Raw genomic sequence first — 23,671 nt, forward strand, 5'->3', positions numbered from 1 at the left:
AAGGTGTTGATAGTAAGAGGAATGACTTTTGCTTCCATGGGAGCAGTTTTTGAAAAGGAACAGTTAAATTCTGTTGTTGGTCCTTCAATAAATACTGGCAAACCAGGTACCCCTGTTTATGCAGCTGGGTTAAACCACAGAGCCTAGGACTTGCAGATCAGAAGCTTGGTGGTTTGAATCCTTACGACGGGGTGAGCTCCCGTTGCTCAGTCCCTGCTCCTGCCAACCTAGCAGTTCGAAAGCACGTCAGAGTGCAAGTAGATAAATAGATACCGCTCCGGCGGGAAGGTAAACGGCGTTTCCGTGCGCTGCTCTGGTTCACCAGAAGCGGCTTAGTCATGCTGGCCACATGACCCAGAAGCTGTATGCCGGCTCCCTCAGCCAATAAAGTGAGATGAGCGCTGCAACCCCAGAGTCGTCCTCGACTGGACGTAATGGTCAGGGGTCCCTTTACCTTTATTTCTGCCTAAGTGGAGAACTTTACATTTTCTGTTAAGAACTTATGGATTTATGGACGTATGTACCGTATTTTTCGTCCCATAGGACGCTCCGTCCCATAGGACGCACCTAGGTGTTTTTTTTGGGGGGGGAATAAAGGAAAAATTTTTTCCCTTTATTTCCCCCCCAGAAGCAGGTCGGGGAAACCGAACCAGGTCGAGGAACAGCGGGATGGCGGCACTGCTCCTCCCTGCTGTCCCCCGAGCTTGTGGGGCTGGCCAATGTCTGCCCGGCGCGAGGGGCGCGCTGCTTCAGGGCGCCCTGCCCGCTGGGTGGCAGGCTGCTATCCGCAGTGTGGGCAGCCCTGTGGGGAATTCCTCCAGGGCTCCCCACGCTGCGGGTGTCTGCCTGGCGCGAGGGGCGTTCTGCTTCAGGGCGCCCTGCCCGCCGGGCGGCAGGCTGCTATCCGCAGTGTGGGGAGCCCTGTGGGGAACTCCTCCAGGGCTCCCCACGCTGCGGATGTCTGCCTGGCGCGGGGAGCGCTCCGCTTCAGGGCGCCCCGTCCGCTGGGCGGCAGGCTGCTATCCGCAGCGTGGGGAGCCCTGCGGGGAACTCCTGCAAGGCTCCCCACGCTGCGGATGTCTGCCCGGCGCAGGGGGCGCTCTGCTTCAGGGTGCCCCGCCCGCTGGGCGGCAGGCTGCTATCCGCAGCCTAGACATCCCTGCGGGACCTCCCGCAGGGCTGCCTAGGCTGCGGATGTGTCCCCGAAGCACCGGGCACTCTGCTTTCAGGGCACCCGACGCTCCGGGAAGCAGCCTGCTATCTGCAGCCTAGACAGCCCTGCGGGACCTCCCACAGGGCTGCATAGGCTGCGGATGTCTTCCTGAAGCCTGGAGGGTGTGCACCGACCCCTCTCATTCTCCAAGCTTCAGCAAAAGCCTGCATTCGCCCCATAGGACGCACCCAGATCTCCCCTTCATTTTTGGAGGGGAAAAAGTGTGTCCTATAGGGCGAAAAATACGGTATGTTCTTCCTTTTTTATCATTTTTCTATTTTTAAATTTTGTGTGTGTGTGTCTGTAATTTGTTAGTAAGAAATGGAACTATTTGTAAAATGTAAGAAAACTAATAAAAAGCTTTTTTTAAAAAGAACTTTACATTTGTCCCTATTGAAATTAATTTTGTTATGTAAGTTTGGCCCAGTTCTCCAATCTGTTAAGGTCATCTGGAACTCAGATTCTGTCTTCTGTGACATTGGCTGTCCCTCCCAGTTTGGTGTCATCTGCAAATTTGATGAGCATCCCCTCCAAATTTTCATCCAAGTTGTTTATGCAGAGACTTCCCTGTATGATTAATTCTGTGTTGTTCTGCTTAGTTGACTGAGAGCCATATGAATGCCGGAAAACGGTGACTCATTGTTGTAAAGAGTCTTCAAGGACAAACCAAGGGCATGAGAAGGTGCCTGATAAATTTAAGACCCCAGGAAGCTCCTGGACCATTTAAAAACTATTCAGTTTCAGCGTTAAGGAGTTTCAAAAGTAAAAGATAGATTGATACAACACATTGAAATTAGCTTTATCTATTTTGCTTTTAAAGCTGCCTGCTGTGAAATTGTCCCCAAATGTGTTTTTATAATATACACGAAGCTGCAGGCTGAGTATTTTGGGTTGGATTCAGAGTAGCCCTTCTATGAACCGAGGGGACATCCTTCCATTTGCAGAAGATATATTGGGTCTGAAACTGAGTCAGGGGATCCAGCAGAAGCTACAGAAAGGAAAAGGAAAATATTACTTTCACCAATTTTCTTTTCCCCTTGCATCCTTCTATATAGCTTCCTATACTGTTTCAGAGCAGATTTCTGGAGGACTGCAGTGGGAAGGGGAAATTGGCAGAAGTGAGAAATCATCTTTCCCTCCTTATGTGTGTGAGAAAGATTCCATGGGTGGAATTCTACTCTCAGGATCTCTGGACCAGATCTCTACATATTAAAATGAATGCTATTAATAAAATGTAGAAATTCAATTGGAGTGGTTCTTGAGGAGGTTGTGCTTCCCCTAGAGAATCACGTTGGCAAGTTGGGGTTGTTCATCCTTTTCAATTGAGACACAAGCATCCTTTCTGATATGATACAATAATGGCCTTGCACTACTGTAACTGCAGCAGCATTGCATTAAACAGTTGTTATGTTTTAATCACTGATGTTTCTAATGTTGTACACCACCCTGAAATCTTTTCATAAAGGGTGGCATATAAATTGAAAGAATGATAATAAAAATAATAAAAATAATTAATAATAATAATAATTCATCTCCACTGAATCCCAATAAATTTCTGGACCAATTCAAAGCGCTTGTTCTGACTTCTAAAGCTTTCATGGCTTCAGGCTGCAGCATCTCTTCCTACATGGACTTGGGCTTTTCTGAATTGATGATTTCTCAGCTTTCTCACCCGCTTCAAAATGAGCAGCTTTGTTTCTGCTACATTTCACCAATTTTATTTTCTTTGCTTTTTTCTGCTACCCTATCTACCCAGTATACAGTGGTACCTCGGGTTAAGTACTTAATTCGTTCCGGAGGTCCATTCTTAACCTGAAACTGTTCTTAACCTGAAGCACCACTTTAGCTAATGGGGCCTCCCACTGCCGCCACCACGCAATTTCTGTTCTCATTCTGAAGCAAAGTTCTCAACCTGAGGTACTATTTCTGGGTTAGCAGAGTCTGTAACCTGAAGCGCATGTAACCTGAAGCGTATGTAACCCGAGGTACTATTATATTTGGGTGATCAATGGAGGGCCTTCTCTAAATACCCTAACAGAGAAATAGCCTTCTCAGCTCTGTCCCCTCTTGATAGACTCCTCTCCCTAGAGGGATTCATCCTGTGCACACTTTAATGTCTTTTCAGCGACAAAAAAAAACCCAGCCTGATTTTTGCAGGCCTTTGGACTCTATTCTTCTAATCTCTCTAGTATTATGCTATCTTTTAATGTTGTTGTGGAACTTGTTTGGCTTGTGTTACTGTAATTGCTGATTGTCTTGATTTTAAGACATCATCTCTGATTTAAAATGATTTAGTGGGAGTGCAGATATATAGATATACTTGTGTGGATCTTGTGGTTTTAAACTGATTTTATAGTTTTTGCATGTCACCAAAAGAACAATTGTTATTGAAAGGTATATCTGGTTATATTGATATAAAATTAGTGCTGGATTCAACTAACCTGTTCCACTAGCAGAAACCAGCACAGGGGGAGATTGTTCCGTCGGGTGAACTCATTCCAGTGTCCCCTCATTCCAGTGAGGGGACAACCAGCACTATGCTGCATTCCACATGAAATATCAAAGGTCCAAATATGGCAATGGTGAACACATACGATAGGGTTGCCATATGTCCGGATTTTCCCAGACATGTCCTCTTGGGGGGGGGGGTAAAATCTGGGTCCAGGGAGATTTGGTAGCAGACCAACCTCAGAGGTGGAAGCAGGAGCCTTGTGGCCCTCGTCTTCTTCTCCTTCAACCAGCAGAGGAGGCCAACCCCACTCCAGGAGGACACTGCCATTGAGAAGCACGTTGGCCAGCAGGGCATGCCTGGGCAAGCGGGGTGCTTTGCAGCTCCGTGACACACATTGAAAGCCCTGCTCTGGGCACCTACCCTGCATCCCTGCCACTCTTCCGCCACTGGGGCCTTTGCCCAGCACCTTCTACTGGCACCACGGGTCTACCTCTGGGCTCTCCGGGTCCACGCCCGAGGCACCTCATTCGAGAGGCTGCTCCCTCTGCATGCTGCCAAGACTCCCCAAGCTGTTGGGGTGCCTCCCAGCTGTGGTGCCTGGCTCAGATCGAGCAGGGCGAGCAGCTGGAGAAGCATGGCTGGCACCAGGGCATAAAGGAGCAGGAGCAGCATGGGGAAAGGGCTTTCTTGGCCAGGATCTGGCATTCTCTAGTGGGGCTTGGGTGTGGGGGGAAGCCCTGGCTGGTGGCAGGCCAAGGTGAGACCCTGGCAGTCTTGGCTTTCCCCACTCTCTGGGCAAATGACAAGGTGCAGTTAACCCTAACTTTAGGGCCTTGGCCGCAGCCCTAGGACACTCCTTTGTGGGGCAGTGAGGAACGAGTCCCCAGCAAGTTCCAAGCCCCCCTCCCATGGCCCCCCTGGCAGTCTGTGAAGGCAGGTGAGGGAAGCAGCGGTTGTGCCACTGGAGAGAGCAAACCCACCACCAGAAAGCTGTGGCTGTGAGCCAAAACCCACAAGGCACAGGAGAAGGGAGCATGGCTGCTCCTGGTGCTGCTTTCACCAGAACCGCAGCTGTTGCATTGATCCCCAGGCAGCTAAGCCCCAGGAGCCTGTTGCTGTGGATTGGATGCCCCACCGCAGTCCTATTGATGTGTAATTTGTTTTGTTTTGCCTTGGGTTGCTTGGATTCATCCCTATTATTATTATTATTATTATTTATTGGTGGGCGAGTGCAGAAGAGACTGAAAATGGCAGGGGAAGGGAAGCCTGAGACAATGAGGGCTTCCCTTTAGGATGCTCCCCTAGCCATCAGGAATGGCTTCAACCTCTGGATGTGGCAATAACCATCCTTATCCTTATTTTAATAAATTAAATTAAACTTAAAAAACCTTTCCCCTCCTTTTTCGGTTTGTTTTTGCATTTTTACTCATCTCCTCCCCCCTTTCCTTCCTTTTCTCTTGGGGGCGGGGAATCCCCTTCTTCCTTTAAGTACTGTAAATCAGGGGGGAGGACCTTTTATTTTTTACTTTCATTTCCATGTTTTATTTCCATTATTAAATATTTCTACACACATTTTTTCTTTTACTGCACCCAGTAGTATTACTACTATTTTTTCTTCCTCCTTCCTCCCCCCCCTCCCGCTGGCCCACCTACAAATGAGTCCTGGCAAATCTGTCCTCTTTTTTATTTTTGCACTTCAAAATATGGTAACCCTAACATACTATATGTGTCACTATCGTACGTGATTGTAGACACATACCTTTAAACACCTGGGTACACTTGTGTGGGAAGATCCTGTTTCCAGTTTCAGAGCTGCTTTGACTTGCCTACTGAAGCAGAGCACACCAAATGTGAGGTGAGATTTAATTAAAATTTGAAGATGCTGTAAGTTTATTAATAGTAGCGATTATGTAGGCACTCTTGCAGTTGGTTACACACACACACACGCTTCATTGAGTTCAGTTAAATACCAAGAACTACCAGAAACCAGTGTGGCTCAAAGGTGAACAAGAATTTATTGTGTGTACATTGCTGCCCTATTCAGTCTGGAGAATATGCAATGTATGAATATGCAAAGCAGAGTACATAATGGAATTGCTAGGAAGGTCTTGTGGACAGGGGGACTTCATTCACCAGCTCTGGAACAAGGGCATATCCATAATATTCAGTAAAGGTTCCTGAAAGAATTATTATTCAGATGTTGGTTTTCTCTTTGTAGATGAAGCAGAATTAAGAATGGAGGGCTGCATTAATTTCAAAAAAATGTTTATCCTTCAGTGACACTGAGGCTGTAAATGAATAATGGCCGTTCAGGTTAAGAGGCTCTGTTTCTGTATCCTTCAGCTCAGAAGCAGCATTAGACACAGAATGCTGCATTGCAGCTACATATTTAATTGGGGTGTGTGTGTTTTTAGTGTGTTTTAGTTTTTTCTTATTAAAAGCGGATAATGCTAAAGTGAGTGTGGCGTATGAGAAAAGGGGAGGAGAGAAAAAGAATATGGCAAAAAACCCCACACAAATTTGACAAAGAAACGAAAAAGACATACTGGCCAATACATGCAGGCAACACTATAATGTGGAGGAAAGGGGATTCCAAATGCTACAGACAGAAGCAAGGGAAATCTTGTGGTTGCTTCATCCCCCTAATGCACATACATAGAATTGTAGTATTGAGAGGGATCCCAAGGGTCATCTAGTCCCCTGTGATGCAGGGAATATGAACTGAGGCATACATGTCAGATGACCATCCAACCTCCTCTTAAAAACCTCCAAGGGAGGTCCACCACCTCCTGAGGGAGATTGTTCCACTGCCAAACAGCTCTTACTGTCAGAAAGTTCTTCTGGATGTTCAGCCAGAATCTCCTTTCTTGTGTAAACCAAATGGATTCAAGTTACAAGTGGGTTGCCATAGGATTCTGTCCAGGGCCTGTTGTTGTTCAACGTCTTTATAAGTGACATAGATGAAGGTGTTTTTTGGGGGTGGGGGGTTTGCTCATCAAATTTGCAGCAAAATAGCCAATGCCGCAGAAGACAGAATCAGGATTCAAGATTACCTTAACCGATTGGAGAACTGGGCCCAAACTAACAAAATGAATTACACTAGGGACAAATGCAAGGTTATAGACTTAGGCAGGAAGAACCAGCTGCACAAATGCCAGTTGTACACATGACATGGATCTAGAGGTCTTAGTAGACCACCAGCTTAATATGAGTCAACAGTGTGATGTAGCACCAACAAACACTATGCTGCTTCAATGGAAATATAGTGTCCCAACTGAGGAAAGTAGTAGTTCCACTCTATTCTTCCTAAGTCAGATCACCCCTGGGATGTTTACTTCTGATGTCTAGCAAGAGAGATGTGTTCCTATCCTGACAGTCCACTGGGCAGGCCCAAGTAGGCAGGGAGGGAAAGAAAGAAAGAAAGAAAGAAAGAAAGAAAGAAAGAGGGGGTCAGATAAGGAGGTGACAGAAAGAGAAAGACACAAGCAGAGAAAGGATGATAGGAGAGGAGGGAAAATGTTGACCCCATACGTTTTGATTCTGGTCTTACCCACTGCTGACTTTGGCTCCACTTGCTGTTGGCAAATAGCTCCCAATAGATTACCCTGAGGAATGAAGCCCTTTGACAGAAGAAATGTTGCTCACCCACGACATGAAGCAACACTTCAGATCCCACCATGATTTCATCATCTTTCCCCTGCCATTATATTATAAAGGTAAAGGGACCCCTGACCATTAGGTCCAGTTGTGGGCGACTCTGGGGTTGCAGCACTCATCTCACTCTAGGCCGAGGGAGCCGCCGTTTGTCCGCAGTCGGCTTCCGGGTCATGTGGCCAGCATGACTAAGCCGCTTCTGGCGAACCAGAGCAGCGCACAGAAACGCTGTTTACCTTCCATCCGGAGGGGTACCTATTTATCTACTTGCACTTTGACATGCTTTCGAACTGCTAGGTTGGCAGGAGCCGGGACTGAGCAATGGGAGCTCACCCCATCATGGGAATTCGAACCACCGACCTTCCGATCGGCAAGCCCTAGGCTCAGTGGTTTATACCACAGCGCCACCCACGTCCCTTGCCATTATATTGTACTTCATCTTAATACCTAGCAATCACTTTAATAGGCTTTTAATTCAGTTGTTGGATTAAATATCTGTGAATTCTTCTGGTCACTACATCAGCATTGTAGCCTTGGTGAGATCATTGTGCTTTGCGTTGGATTGCCTTCAGTGTAAGACTTATAGTTCAAGATGTTTATATATCTAGAGAGAGAGAGAGAGAGAGAGAGAGAGAGTAATCCCTCAGTTATGCTTTTGGAAAAAGAAATCCAGGCACATCATTTTGAAGGCATTTTCCTAAACAGCTTTAAAAACATGCAGTATCTACTAGCAGCTGGTCTTGTAAGTGTATTTCCATTTGGGTGGGGTAGGAGTCAATGACCAATTCAGAATTCCTTAAAGTATACACTTTAGCGTCTCATGAAATTGTGCTGTTTGTGTTACCCCAAACTGTTGCTGTGGAATTGTTTATGCCAGGTTTTCCATGCAGCATCAAGGACTATTCAACTGATGGCTTTTTAAATGCACTGTATAGTAAACTGTTCAGTAGCTGGAAGGAGTGACAGAATAATTAATTATATTATGTCTTTTGCTTCTGTGCGACAGAGAGAGAGAGATTGAAAAAAAATAAGAGCAATGCTGAAATGTATTGCTCCAGTGAAGCCCCTGGCTTACGCATCAAAGACATGAGTGAATTTAGTACACTATGCAGCACTGCAGGGAACAGTTTAAATCATTCAAAGTAATCATAATATTTCATCCTCCCACATAATTTCAAAACAGATTACAAAATAAAACTGTGCTGATGCTAGTAAGCCTTTATAAAATACTTGCACGCATGTATATCACACTGTACAAAGAACCCCTCCCCCCTTTTAAATTATTTGGCAAATGAGTGATACAAGATTAAAAATAGAATTAAAAATAGAAACCCTGTTGTGTGTTACATAGAGTATCTGATAATGCCCACAAAACTATATTTTTATTTGGCAGATGGTACTAAATACACAGCATCTATCTATCTATCTATCTATCTATCTATCTATCTATCTATCCACCCATCCATCCATGGGCCCACTGGTTTTATCCAGCAGGGCTCTTGCATTCTTTTGTGCTTGGAATAGATTCCACACTTGCCTTGTGTGTTGAGCAACCTAAAGACAAAGCTCTCTCCTTACCTTACCTTTATCCCACACCCTCCATTGCTGTTTAAATTGAATTGTTGGTTGTCTGGTGTATGTGGGTAGAAGCATAAGAGAAGATAAAGGGAGACACACACAGCTTTTAAAAGGCAAAAAAAGGGGACAGCTTTCTTTCTCCCTTGTTTTCAAAGGGATCTGGGAGTAGGGCATACGGAAGGTAAACAAAAAACAAAATGAAAAAGGCCTAGTGAAATGTGTTGTGTGTGTACGTGTGCACACGCTATGTATTTCTGAAGTTGTTGTAAATATTACATACAGTAAATGTATGTATGGTACATGCATTTTAAAAAAAAATCATACAAAAGAAAATCAAACTCCAAGCTCATACAGTGGTACCTCGGGTTACAGACGCTTCAGGTTACAGACTCCCTAACCCAGAAATAGTACCTCGGGTTAAGAACTTTGCTTCAGGATGCGAACAGAAATCGTGTGGCGGTGGCAGTGGGAGGCCCCATTAGCTAAAGTGGTACCTCAGGTTAAGAACGGACCTCGAGAACAAATTAAGTTCTTAACCCGAGGTACCACTGTATGTACTTCCAACAGTGCTAGTCTTATTGTACAGAGTGGTAGAAACAGAAAATGGTGCTAAAATGTATCCTTTCCAGATACAAGCTTATTCCCTGTTGCCTGCCACATGCTCTTCCCCATCTAAGAACCCATTGCTGCTCAAATCTTTCATATTTCTACCTTTTATGTTCTCTCTGCTCCGCACAGTATCCCATGTCACATAGTGTTAGTTTTGTATGAGATTGTAAGCATACCATTTCACACAGGCTGAGGATATTCTGACCAATGGAACTGAAGATAGTTAATTGTGGGACAGATTCCCAGTTCAGATTAAGCCATGAATTAACTGAATCTCAGCTGATGCAAATGTATCAGTTTCTTATCTGTAAATGGAAGAATAATAACATCTAAAAGATGCAATATGTGGGGATTAATAAACTAGAGAGTACATACAGTTTTCCTGGTTTAAAAAGTGTGCAATGCTAAATAGAAAATAAGAGCTAGCATCTGATGATGGCTATTACTAGTGAAAAACATTTCCACTTGTACAAAGTTTGGTACACAATTTTTGCCAATCCCTTATTTCTACTCTGCTACTCAAATAGCTGTTCCTGAGTATAGGATAATGCATGGAGGGCAGCAATTGGTATGGAGAGTCAATAAAAAAATGTGTGTCTCACCTTGCAGAAGTTTTTTTCTGCTAACCCAAATCCACTATTGGATGTGGCTCGAGTTTAGTTATTTCATCCAATATTATTTTCTGTGGCTTTCTCTCCTTTGCTATTGAGCCTTATACAGGGACTTTTGAATTATTTACATGCCATTAACTTGTTCAATTAATCTATTTTGTTGTTGTTTCTGTTCTTCCCAATGTTCTGTGTGATCACTAGATGAATGATACCCTTCTCTGTAAATTCCCTTTAGTAAATTAATTTTCTCTTTCAGTGTAATAAAAAGTTGCTAAGGAACTGTATTCCTAAAACAATTCTCTAAATATATAGAACTCTTTGTAATACATTATCAGAATCTGATCTCGCCAAAAGAGAATAGCAAAAGCAGAAGTCTAATAAACCAATAATGCTCTAATGAAAATCTGAAGTTGTACTTTGAAAATGCAGTTTATGTGGGTGTTAACATACTTGGCAGTCACTTTTAAACCATTTTGTTTCATTTATTTATAGGATTGCCTGGCACTGCTGCTGACTTAGATAAAAGAAAGCTAATTTTTGGGAAAAACTTTATACCTCCAAAGAAGCCAAAAACTTTCTTACAGTTAGTCTGGGAAGCATTACAGGATGTGACTCTTATCATTTTGGAAATAGCAGCCATCATATCTCTTGGGCTCTCATTTTACCATCCACCTGGAGAGGAAAATGAAGGTAAAACTGTTTTTTTTTACTAATACTCACTTGGGTTAACTGCTTTTGATTATGCCAATTTTATTTCATTTCCTCTAAACATTTAATATGAAGAAAATTATTTTAGCGTATGTACAGTCCTTTAATTTTCTCTCAGTTTTTAACATCTATCCTAATGTCATGTGACAATGTCATGGAACAGTGATAAAGTTCAGTGGTGTGTCACCTCACCCCAGATGTGTTATGGATCTAACATCACAGAGAGGTATCCCTTAGTTTTATTATTACACATATCATGCTTTTCAGCCCCATGGAACCTTCAATGTGGGGTTCAATCCTATCCCTATGTTATTTAACATCTACATGAAACCGCTGGGTGGCGATATCTGGAGGATCAGAGTGCGCTGTCAGCAGTATGCTGATGACACTCAGCTCTATTCCTCATTTACATCTGCAAGTGAGGCAGTTGATGTGCTGGACCAGTGTCTTGCCTTGGTAATGGACTAGATGAGTCAACAAACTGAAACTCAATCCAGATAAGACTGAGGCACTGTTAGTGAGTGGTTCCCTAGACTGGATGGGTGGGAGATCATCTGGGTTACACTTCTTCTGAAGGAGCAGGTTTGTAGCTCCTGGATTCTTTGCTGTCACTCGAGGTTCAGGTGGCCTCAGTGGCCCAGAGTGCCATCAGCTTCGGTTGGTGGCCCAGCTTACACCCCTATCTGGTCAGCAATAGCCTAACTACTGTTGTCTATGCTCTGGTAACCTCAGGGTTAGATTACTGCAATGCGTTATACATAGGGCTGCCTCTGAAGATGGTTCGGAAACTTCAAGTGCAGAATTCATCGGCCAGGTTATTCACCAGAGCAAGACAGTTTGAGCATATTACACTGATCCTGGTCTGACTGCACTGGCTACCAATTAGTTTCTGGGCCCAATTCAAAGCCTTAAACGGCTCAGGACCGCAATTCCTCAAGGACCGCATTTTTCCATATGAACCTACCAGGACCCTAAGATCATCTTCTGGGGCCCTCCTTTGTGTGTCTCCTCCTCAAGAGGTCCAGAGGGTGGCAACACGAGAACGGGCCTTCTTTGCAGAGGCTCTCCATCTGTGAAATGCTCTCCTCAGGGAAGTTCACCTGGCACCTTCATTATACACATTTAGGTGCCAGGCAAAAACACTCTGTTTTAACCAGGCCTTTGGTTGATTTCATTGACATCCTATGTCCTTTAAAAATTTGGGGGGTTGGGAGGCGGTTATTGGGTTGCTGTTTTTATTTTGATTATATATTTTGTGGATTTATATTTTGATTTTATTCTGTGAACAGCCCCGAGGCCTCCGGATATAGGGTGGTATATTATTATTATTATTATTATTATTATTATTATTATTATTATTATTATTATTATTATTATCTTAGTGATCACTAACCTTAAGCTAAGGATCAGACTTTTAAAGCCAAATAAATGTGGGTGGGGGGCATACCAAGTGTCTCTTTTCCATCTCTTACCAAGCTCCTTTCCTTCCAAGGTGATAATCAACTTTGGTCCCAATAATATTAATCTCAACCTTTTAGGTTTTGCAGACAGTCAGGATATTTTGCAATGTGTTTCAACAGTGTTTCAAATATATTTTAGTTGTGATTTAATTTTTCTTATTCCTACCCCCCCCAGCTGTACATTGTCTATGCCTCTCTTACACATCTCAAATCTACCCTTTCCCAGTCTTAAAACACTTAACTTTATTTCTGTTCTTGAGATGAGGATGCATTGATGATCATCTTTAGTTTTGTCACTTTTATTCCTTTGCAATGTTTATGTTGGAAATAAATCTCCTTAGAAAACTTACTCTTTCTTATTTGCATATCAGTTTTGTATAGAAACCAAAAGAGAGGGTTTATTGCAAGTCCGTCTTTAGACTATGTTACAGCATGTACATATACATTGCTCGCTAGGAATGTTTTCATTGCTTTTCTTGAATCTACTTTTTATAGGGAATCAAGCAATACATATGGTGGATCACATCTAGATATGCTTATGACAGCCCATTTTCTTGGTCTATAGGGATATCCCAGTGGACAGATGGTCAGAGTGATGAGAATTTACAGAGTGATCCTCTGTAAAAAAATAATAATAAATGGTAATAAAAGTGGTTGGAATAACTTCTGCCTGCAATAGCTGATTGGCCCGGTTAAAGCTGATGATGTTGGCCATCTGTTAAAAGAACCATGCATTCATTCCAAGTGTAATACGTAGCACTCTCCCTCTCTCTCTCTCTCTCTCTCTCTCTCACTCTCTCTCTCCTTTCTCCCCCTCCCCCCTTTCACACAGAGCACTTTTTAGCATGCAGAATTCAAACACAGAAAGCTGTCCACATGCACACATGCACATTTCTGTGCATTAAGTATCCTCCCTAGATTACATGCCAACAATTGCTTAATTTCCTGTTCTGTATGCAATCCTATGCAATTCCTTGAGTCATAGTGTTGACTGTGCAGAGTCATAGTGAATTCTGTGCAGAGTTACAGCAACTGGTGTTTCCTAAGAAAGTACAATTGGTGGAAAGCAGATGCATTATGCAATATGAAATTGTGCATAGCCTGGCCAGTGCAATCTATTTTGGAACCACACATTGTCTGTAAGGATCATCCATCATGCTGTGCCTTGGGGAAGGTGGATCCTTATGTGCCATATTCCTCCACTTTTTTCATTATAGTGATGATACTATTCAAGTGGAAAAAAATGTTGTACACAACTATCTCTGGAAGTGGCCCATTAAGTTTCAATTTCTATTTTTAAAATCTACCCCTGAATTTATATTCTTCTTTCATTTCCTTGCTGTCATCTCCTTCCCCTAAGGCAACACTTTTCAGTGAACTATTAATGTTGGAGGGATTGTGGCGGTAATGACTTGCACATCACATGCTACTCTCCAGGGAAGAGCATGTATCTAGACATCTTTCTTCCCAAACTGTTCTGTGTTCATTGAAAAGTTCATTACTTCCTGCTTTGTTTGTATGAATGTGTAACTGTTGCTGCTCATATAGATTTGTGGAAATCACAATGCTGATATATGTGGTGCCATCCAGCTACAGCCCAGGAAATTTTATCAGGAAACAGTTAAAAACTTGTGCTAAATTAATAAAGTTTATTAATCCTGCCCAGTCAAAAGTTTTAGTGCAGTTAAGAATATTTTAAAGCAATTAATGTTCAATTCCATCCCCATCCAGGGACAACATGTATGTACTCAGTCAATTCAGCAGTCCTGCCAGAGAGCATTTTGTTTGTGTTTTGCACAGGAATACAATGCCAGTTAGTGGGAAATGGCTGAGGTTTGGAAAGCTAAGTTTCAGTCTTTTAATTCTATCCCAAATTTTAATTTATCAACATCTTGCCAGTTCCCCCATGGATCTGATTGCAAGTTCAATGGGGCTCACTTCCTGGTAAGTGGGTATAGGATAGCACCTGGATTAATACACGGTGCTTATGGACAGGGAGCCTCCCCAAGGTGAGAAAGGAACCTGAAAACAGGGGGACAAGGGCAGAACTGGCCCACAAACTGCCTGGGATGAGACCTGCTGCAGCCAAACTGTATTCCCCCAGCACAGGGTTTCACCATCAACAGGAAGCTGCTAGGGCAACTGTGGCATGCAAAGCGGATAAAAGTGCAGATAGTGGACAGCCTGCCCTCCCTGTTAGCTTACCAATTTGGGTTGATCTGCCCCTAGATAATTAAATAGAAACTGTGGCCCATTATGCACCAACCACTGCAAGACTCTTCCTTACTGACTGCAATTGCCTGCTGAAGCCTGAATGTGAGACTAACTGTTCTTCAACGAATGACGAAGCTGTTCTCTGCATATGAGGAAATTTGGATCTAACACGTCACTGCACAATTAGGGACAGTATCCAGCTTGGTGTATCCAGAGCGTATTTGATGTAACTGCTGGTACAGAATGAGTCCAGTAAGAAGAGATTTTATGCAGAGGCTGTATGCACAAGGTGTGATACTTTGAAAGTCAATCGTTTTAATGGCCTTGCTTTTATTAGGGCTGAGTGGATGCAGTTTGAATATTTATTCAGTTCTGTCCCTGTGCTGAAGCAGCCCATTTGCAAAAGTGATCACATATTTGCTCTTCCTACTCTCTGTGTAACTCCCTTTGGTGCTGTTGCTGCTGATGGGGCATAGCAGTAGCTGCAGAAACTGGGTTGCACTTCAGCATGTTTGAAGTTCAGTGGCTGTACCATGTTGGTGTACTGTGCACTTTGACTTCCTTGTGCATTCTAGATGTGCTGTGGAATCTTTTGTTGAGATAGAATAAAAGATATAGTGACACTTTCTGCCTTCAGAGTATTTCTGATTTTCTGTCGCAGCAAGATTTTTCATTCCTTTTTAGGTTTGTCAAGCACTAGTGGTCTACTTACTTCTTTTGTCACTTTTGTCAATGATACTTGATACATCACCAAGTGGTAAAGTGTGTGTGAGAAAGAGCTCTGCCAGCGGTTATTCTTAGGCATGTAAGCGCAGGTCAGGTTAAAAGCCAAGCCAGTGAAGGGAAGTGTAAGTTCTTAAAGGATTTCCCATTTTGAAGCAATTGTCCAGTTTATTTGAATATCCTCTTTTGGTGGTAGATTATCAGTTTGGAATGTGCTTTTGTTCTGCATGCTGCGAGGCAAAGTCAAGTAATTCTTAATAGTTGTGTTTGTACACACACACAGTGGAATAGCCATAGCTGATCCTGTAACGTGAAATCTAACGTGAAAGCAATTTTTACAGATGCAATGTGAAATTAATCCTTGCTTTAACTCCCCTGAAATTATAGCATAATATTCACCATTGAACAATTTGATTCATTCATGCTAACATTGCTTTGCAGCATATTTAGGATTTGCTAAAATATCAGTGTTGCAACACTTGCAGATAATATCATGCAAATTCATCATGACAGCCCTCATAGCTAAGCTGCAAAGGAAAGTACATATATGCTGACAGCAGTGTTTATCATCACCTCCAAAGAGCCGCAGCATAGCATGATAACCAGTTCATTAGGATCAGCAGCTGGTCGTAGAACAATGAGCTGGCAAAGTATGGTGTGGTGATTAGCATGTTGGTGTATAAGCCTAGGTTCAAAACATTCCTGGGATCAAGCATGTGGCATGACCTCAGTCCTACATGGAGGAGTAAACTCCCTTCAGCAATTCAGTGGTGCTTACTTCTCACTGCATAAGTTTAAGTTGTAAAACACACTGTTTCGACAAAAGAACTTCATCAGCTGAAATACAACTTTTAACATTTAATGAGAATACAAAGTAATATTGCAAAGGTGTGTTACTATTTAAACTGCTAACTTTAACAGGAATTCCAGGAAAAGAAAGAGGCATCCGAGAACTGCTTGATTATTATCCTCATTTTCTCTCACATCTTCTGTACTAATCTACAGTACTAATTTTAAATTTTATTCATTTGCCAGACCAAGGAAGGTTGATCAGTTATCTTGACACTACAGCAGATGGCATTGCCATTCCTCCTCTGAAAAAGGAGTCCTGAGAATCTCCCGTTCCTGCTCCACTACACCCATGACTTGCATGAAGATATATATATAACCCTATGAACGTACCCTTTAAGTTACAATCCCCTACCCTTTAAGTAGGGGATTCAAATTTCATAGATAAATTTTGACAGGAAATACCAATATCCTCACTGCAAGTTGCATAGCTCACAGTCCAGTCACGAGAGGGTTGTATGTTGGAGAGTTCACCACCTTCCAAAGTAGTACGTTCCACTGTCAAACAGCTCTTACTATCCAAAAGTCTCTTAATGTTTAGTTGGAATCTCCTTTCTTATCATTTGGATCTATTGGTTCAGGTTCTACATGAAATAGGTGTGATTCACAAGCTATTTGTCCTTATTTAATGCAAACTTTCATTGCCAAAATCAACATTCTCATCTGAGGAAAAATAATTATTTTTAAGTTTGAGGGGAAATTATCTTGGGTTTTGGTTTTACCCATTGTGTCCTCTTGCAAAAAAAAAAGATATATGCAGAAAATAAGCAACAAGTTGAAAAGTGGACTACTGAATAAGTATCTCCCATAAGTAAATACCATGTATTTGTTTATGCAATTGTATGCCAATGGCTTTTGCTTGTGCAGTAATGCACAAACTAATTTCACCGATATGTGTGTTCTGATTTTTTGTGTGTGAGAACTTACAAAAGAAACATGGATTAAATGTGATATATATATCACATTTATTTAAAAATGTAATTAAGAAACCATTTGCTACTGCTGCTGCTCCTCCTCCTTTTTCTTTTCTTTCTTTTTTGAAGTGACCTGTTTTTGCTATGTTTTGTCTCTCAAGCCTGTGCTACTGCATCAGGAGGAGCTGAAGATGAAGGAGAGGCAGAAGCTGGTTGGATCGAAGGTGCTGCCATTCTGCTCTCTGTTATTTGTGTGGTACTTGTCACTGCCTTTAATGACTGGAGCAAAGAGAAGCAATTCCGTGGGCTTCAAAGTCGTATTGAGCAAGAACAGAAGTTTACTGTGGTCCGGGGTGGACAAGTTATTCAAATCCCAGTAGCAGAGATAGTAGTTGGTGACGTTGCACAGATAAAATATGGTAAGTTTCCTTGCATATGTGACTGGATATGTGCAAACATATGACTTGGTACCCAGCGTTCCTTTATGACTTGCTGAATAACAAAGGAGCTGGCAGCACATATCAGCCCCAACCTTGTGCCAGGCTGAGAGGGGTTGAATTGGACAGAGGTGTCCCACTTCCTAGTTCTGCTGGCCTCCTACTGCCTCCCAACATTATCTTCCACCATTGCAGGTCTACAGATGCAGTAGTGTTCCTGCTGCATCATGCAGCCAGTGACCTGTGGATCGTGCTCTGAGTCCAAAGCCCTTCTCGTCCAGCAACCTGCCTTCACAGTGATGAACCAGATACCTATGGAAAACACAATAACACTTCCCCTGCTTGTGCTCTCCACAACTGGTGTTCAGAGGCATTCTGCCTCTTGATTCTGGGGGCGGTACACAGCTTTCATGGCTAGTAGCTAATGATAGTCTTGTCCTCCACAAATCTGTCTCACTCCCTTTTAAACTGTACAAGTTGTTGACCATTGCTCCATCTTGTGGTAGCGGATTCCATAGTGAAATTGTGCGCTGCCTGAAGAAGCAAACTGGAAGCTCATCAATATAGCGATGTCTAAGGAAGGTCAGGAGAGACTGCCCTTGTAGAGAGAAAAATGTATTGTGTGAAAAGGATTAAATGTGACATACTTGAGGATTAGTATTTTGATTACGGGAATGTTTTTGAAGGTTCACACAGTAACCTTACTAAATCCACTTTATTTTTCCTTAACTTGATTTTACTGATAGGTGACCTTCTACCTGCTGATGGGGTGTATATTCAAGGAAATGACCTTAAGATTGATGAAAGCTCTTTAACTGGAGAATCAGATCAAGTCCGCAAATCTGTTGACAAAGATCCAATGCTGCTTTCGGGTGAGTTTTGCACTTTCAGTGAGCTGTTGCTGATTGAGAATCTGGAATGTTGCTTTTGTGGCGGTGGTGTTTTAAATTCTCCATTAATTTTTCCTCACTTGGAAATACAGGATTTTAACCTTTCCCAGTAATCTGCAAGCTATTCGTTTGTTTGTTTATAGCTGAACTAAGTAGGAACCTGAACCTACAGTTAGCATTTCTGTTTTACTAAACTACAGTGAAATGATGTTGCATGACCATGACTTAAACTCAGATAAGCAGTATGATATAGTGGTTAGAGTACTGGACTGGGGAGACTCAGATTCAAATTCCCATTCTCTCATTAAGTTCACCTGATGACATTGAACCAGTGAGTTTTTCTTTCTCAGCCTAACCTACTTCACAAAGTTGTTGAAGATAACATAAGAAAGAAAGAACAGTATTCACCTAGGAATAAAGGCATGCTTTCCTAGCTGTTAATTTTCTTCCAGTGGTATAACTCGTATGTGGTCCCCCAAGTCCCACCCCCACAATGATTGATTGTTTTGGGGTGTTGTTTAAACCCTCTACGTGCCCATTGCCCTTCTGAGGCTCCTTTAGGTTTTAGTTCCCATGTTCAATAACAGGGGTGGTGAACCTTTTTGGCTCCAGGATGTGCCTCGTGGGCAAAATTTGACAGGTGGGCAAGGCCACCTTCCTGTCAAAATTCCTTATGCTCAGATATTAAATGGAGGGGAGAAGACTCTTGGAGGCTTTGCAAGCCTCCTCCCACTTCTCCTTTAAACTCCCAATCTTGTAGACTGAAAAAGGAACTGAAGAAGGCTTGCAAAAGCCTTTGCAACTTTCTGTTTCGTTTTAAGTGCTTTGATCGTAAAGAGGATGCAAGGAGATTTGCACAAGTCCTTGGACAGCTCTGCCCACCTTTAAGATTTCAGGGACTTAAAAGGGAAGTGGAAGGATCCTTGAAAACCCCTTTGTGAGGCTCTCTCCTTCCCTTTTAAGAAGGGAGGCCATTTCTTGTAAGCAAGTGGGCAGCATCAGTGGCCGCCGGGTGGTGGTGAAGTCTGCCAACTCTGTACCTCCTGCTGCCCACTTAAAGGAAAAGGCAAAGGGCTTTAATTTTCACTCACCATCTGATGAGCAGAGATTAAATCCTGCTGCCTAGGCTGCATGGTTCTATTCTCTGTTGGGAACAGTGCAGCACAGCCAATGCAGGATTAAACCCTGCCATCCTGCCCATCAGCTGATGACACTAGCGATATAAGATGATGGGCAGGTGAGCATGGGTTAGGGGAAACAGACTGCCTGTGAGCCAAGGATCTCCACCCCTGATCTAGAGGCATGCATTTCAAATCTCCCAGTCATTTTGAGGCCAGTGTGGGTTGCCCTGCTATCCTCTGCCCAGGAAGAATATAGGTTGTGACCTCCCTATGTGATTAATTTCCCTCCCTCAACTAATAGGAGCAGGTCCCATCATGGCTCAGAGTCATTCAGGGGCCCATTTTGATCACATGTCATTGATGGGCCTTCCCCCACCTACAAGCGTGATTCCTCCTTCTTCAACTAACAGGAGCAGATTTCAAAACAGGGCCAACTTTTTTTCCTTTTGGTAGAAGGGGTACATGTTTGGGATAATATTCATGTTTGCTTATGCTTACTCCCATGTCACAGTTAAGAAGTTAAGAATGGAGGAGATTACATATTGCTATTTAACACAAAGCTTCATTGAATAGCAATTTGTCAGTGGAATTATCTCAGAACCATAACTGGAATTAGGTATAGTTATTAGGCTCAGATTAAGGACAGGGCAATTCAGGGCCGGTCCACCCATGAGGCAAAATGAGGCGACTGCCTCAGGTGGCAAGATCCACAGGAGCAGCAGATCTGGCCTCCAAGGAATGCTGCAGCATCTGCCACCTACTTGGCAGCCCCTGCCCAACAAATGCTGCTTCTACAGTGGTCTCTCAGTGAATAGGAGGTGCTGCTGCTTTCCTCCTATCCCTATGACAGGGGTTGCACTCTGGGATCTCCTGAGTTCTGCACCTGCTGGCATGATTCAGAATGAGCCCCTTCTCTCCCTGCTCTCCCCACAATGGCCCTTGATTCCTAGTTCAACTGCCGGGTAAGATTGATTTGATTTTCTACCCTTGTATCTGATGTAGCACCATGTACCAGGGACACCATTCTGTGGTTTGCCTCAGGTGCCAAAATGTATTGGGCTGACCCTGGGGCTATTCTATAGTGAAACAATAGGACACCCTATAGTAACAATATGCATTATTGCCCCTTAGAAAGGGGGGCATGATGACTCTGAGATACTTACACTTGAAGACATAGGCAATTTTTACCGTTTCACATGCCGAGTTCTTAACTGGATGCAGACTTCATGAAACATGCATAATACTGTTCTGAAGGTGTGCCCCTCCTACAAAAAAAAATATATGTAAGCCTCGTAAAGGTGTTCCTGTTGGGGCAAATCCTAAAGAACGATCCTTCTTATGGAAAGGGTGAAAGACACCTGTCACTTTTTATTTTGATGAATGGGATGTCTACTCTTTTCCTAATATTGCTTGGCCCTCACAGTATGTAGCTACTGCCAGTAATCTGCTGCTCTTGGCCACAAGGTGTGTGAGTGAGTGCTTTGTCCGTTTGCAAACCTGGCCATGAACAGGAAGATGTGACGGTGGGATGGGTGGGAGGTTAGCCACATGAACCTTGTATAATTTCTGACAAATGCACCTGGTTTCTGCTGCTCACACTGGTGTGAAATAGCAAGGAAAGAGTCTGCTTGCCTGGGCTGGTTTATTCTGCTTCAGCACATCAACTTCTGACTTCACCCACATAATGCTTAAATAAATGGGAAGCTGGGATGAGTTTAGGTGATTGTGACATGAGGGAGATGGCCTTTTGTCAATCCACTCTCAGCTTGGCCTCTTCAGTGGTGCACTGACATCTCCGGTGCAACGGCGTGCTTTGTAAATAGTGCCTGCTTGTTTAAAACAAGATGAAGAGAAAATCCTAAGTATGGAGTACTTTAAAATGCTGAGCAGTGGCTCAGCATGCCATACAGAATGCCAATGCTCAAAGCAAACATGGTGAGATTTTTCAGGATAAGTAGGATAGTACTAGCAGAGCAAAGATTTGTAGGGCCTAACAGTATTGCTTAATTATTTTGCACCTTTTATCTTTGCACATTGCATTTGACTTAGTGCATTGCATCCCAGCACAGAGGTCAATCCAGAAACAGAAAATAGGAAAACCTGAGCAAACTAACTGCCATTCAGTTTCACCTCCCATTCAGTCTGAAGATTTATTTTCTGTTTTTCATACTTAAATTCCCAGTGCCCACTGAATATGCATGCCCAGTACATTCCTTGTTGTAGAATGTACCCATATGAAAGTTTCAGTTTATTTTAGAAGTACCCTGACCATTTTGTTACACTGGGCAGACAGCAATTATGGCCCAAGCATCCTTTCAATATGTTTGGGTCCTATGGTAGCCACTTACACTTAGGCAAAAAAGAGGAAGTGCATTACCAAAAAAGAAAATAAACTTCACAGCTGCTCCTCTATGTTCTTATGGTTCTTAATCTTCAAACCAGGCTTAGACTGGACAGCTCAGTATTTTCCTCCTATAAAGTAGGGCACATGCTACCCTATGGCCTGTCAGGTTGATTATACTGCATTTAGCTGTTCTAAATAATTCTTTCCTGCACCTTTCCAATTCTGAATTTTGGAACGGAGTGCTCTCCTTGAATTACAACAGCATTGCTTTGGCTTCAAGTCTTACTATCACAGTAACTCCTTCCAATTTAGCATTGCTTGCTTGCCATCTGTGCCTTCACACCGCTTGTGTTTGTGGTAATTCTGTTCTCATTAGAATTAATGTTTTGGCTGCTACATATTTTGGAGTGCCAAATAGGACAGAGTACTGCTAAATGTATTGGGATTTTCCATTTCCAGCACATTGTTTTCAGCTTGATTTTTCAGAGAGAAAGACAGTTAGTTCCCTTCTTTGTTCTTCTTTTGGATCTGCAAGTTCAAGTCACTGGTGCACACCTCCCCCCTTTGCTGGAAGTTAACCAAAAGCATAAGCTTCCAAACTCGCCTTCTGACTTCAAGAGGAAAGAATGGGAGTCACATCATACTTCACTATGGTTTAGCGTGCAAATGTAGTCAATTTATGCTTATAACATTGAAACTTTTATATTACGGTACATATTGTGGTTGCTTTTGGTCTAACCATCCCCTTTTTAATATAATATCCAAATACAATAATAATTGAAACTATATAAAACCAATAAAATCCAAGGGAGACCTTCCTTGAGCCTGCACCTATTACTGCTTTTTTACTGATCAGACAACATAAATTGGGAATTTACTGTTTATTAAAGCTACCTCTCTCTTTTTTTTAATACCGAAAACATTGAGTAATACTAGGTTTGGCATTTTTGTTTTCTGCTTCTTGGGCTGTGTGCTCACCAGAGCTTCAGTGTGCATGTGAAGTGCACAGACCTGATTTTTTCCATATGCACTTTTGTGCATGCTCTTCCACATGTGAGTGCTTTCAATTGAGCTTTATCTCAAATGTTTTCCATCCAAGCTTGTGGGTGGTACTTGATTGGATGCATTTGCACTGTCTGTTGTTATCCCTTCCCCTCAATTGGTACTTTCCCACTCTCTTTAGTTCTGGGAACTTGAGATGCCTTGTGGGTATGCACACGGGAATTTGCTTACCTGTGTATGTGACCACTTTTTTTTAAAAAAAGAGAGAGGTACAAGTTTTCTGATATACCCTACTTCCACAAAACAGTGTATTAATACATTAATAACACACATGTGGCTCCTGGCCCCAGCAGCAGTGCACTGAGGGCCACCCAACTAATGGAAGTAGGGACATGATGATCGATGGCACCCACACATATAAACAACAGCAGCAGCAACAACAAAACCCAACTACCAACACTAAATGCACTTCAGTATGTCCACAATGGGGTGACAGGCAATTTTACGTTGGATTCTTTTTTTCTTTTCTGCGTTATCCACACATTGGGAAAATTCGCATTAAACGGGGGGAAGTGTGAGTTACCACTTGGATGAGGACAGTGCTATGCAGATGACACGAAAAGCATGCACACATGATGCATTTAATCAATTTTAAACTGGCACATGCAGCTGGGAGGCGTTGCGGTGTGTGTGTGTGTGGGGGGGGGGAGCGTCAAGTAGAGAGAAGGGTCACGTGCACCTCCTGTCTACTGCTTCTGTCTTGTAAATTGCTCCATTCCAGCATTCTTCTGCTTTGGCAACCAAATGCATAGTTCTGGTCTCAGAAATGGCAAGCTGGTCACTTTGTTTTAAGACAACTTAGGAGTTATACAGTGAATGCACACCAGAATAT

General features: G+C 42.9%; 1 protein-coding gene across 20 annotated transcripts in view; it reads left to right on the plus strand.

Annotated features, from left to right (window-relative positions):
* ATP2B2 (ATPase plasma membrane Ca2+ transporting 2) overlaps nt 1-23,671 on the plus strand; it is a 365,380-nt gene that overhangs the window by 251,908 nt on the left and 89,801 nt on the right. For all 20 annotated transcript variants that reach the window (XR_014522401.1, XR_014522402.1, XR_014522403.1 and 17 more), the window contains 3 exons: nt 10,610-10,807; nt 17,147-17,404; nt 18,169-18,294. Coding sequence is in view for 6 of the 20 variants with exons in the window: in XM_083488917.1 (XP_083345043.1) it covers nt 10,610-10,807; nt 17,147-17,404; nt 18,169-18,294 (582 nt within the window). In the remaining 14 variants the exon portion in view is untranslated. The remainder of the gene's footprint in view (nt 1-10,609; nt 10,808-17,146; nt 17,405-18,168; nt 18,295-23,671) is intronic.

This window comes from Podarcis liolepis (assembly GCF_965112155.1).
Source record: "Podarcis liolepis genome assembly, chromosome: 2".
NCBI lineage: Eukaryota > Metazoa > Chordata > Lepidosauria > Squamata > Lacertidae > Podarcis > Podarcis liolepis.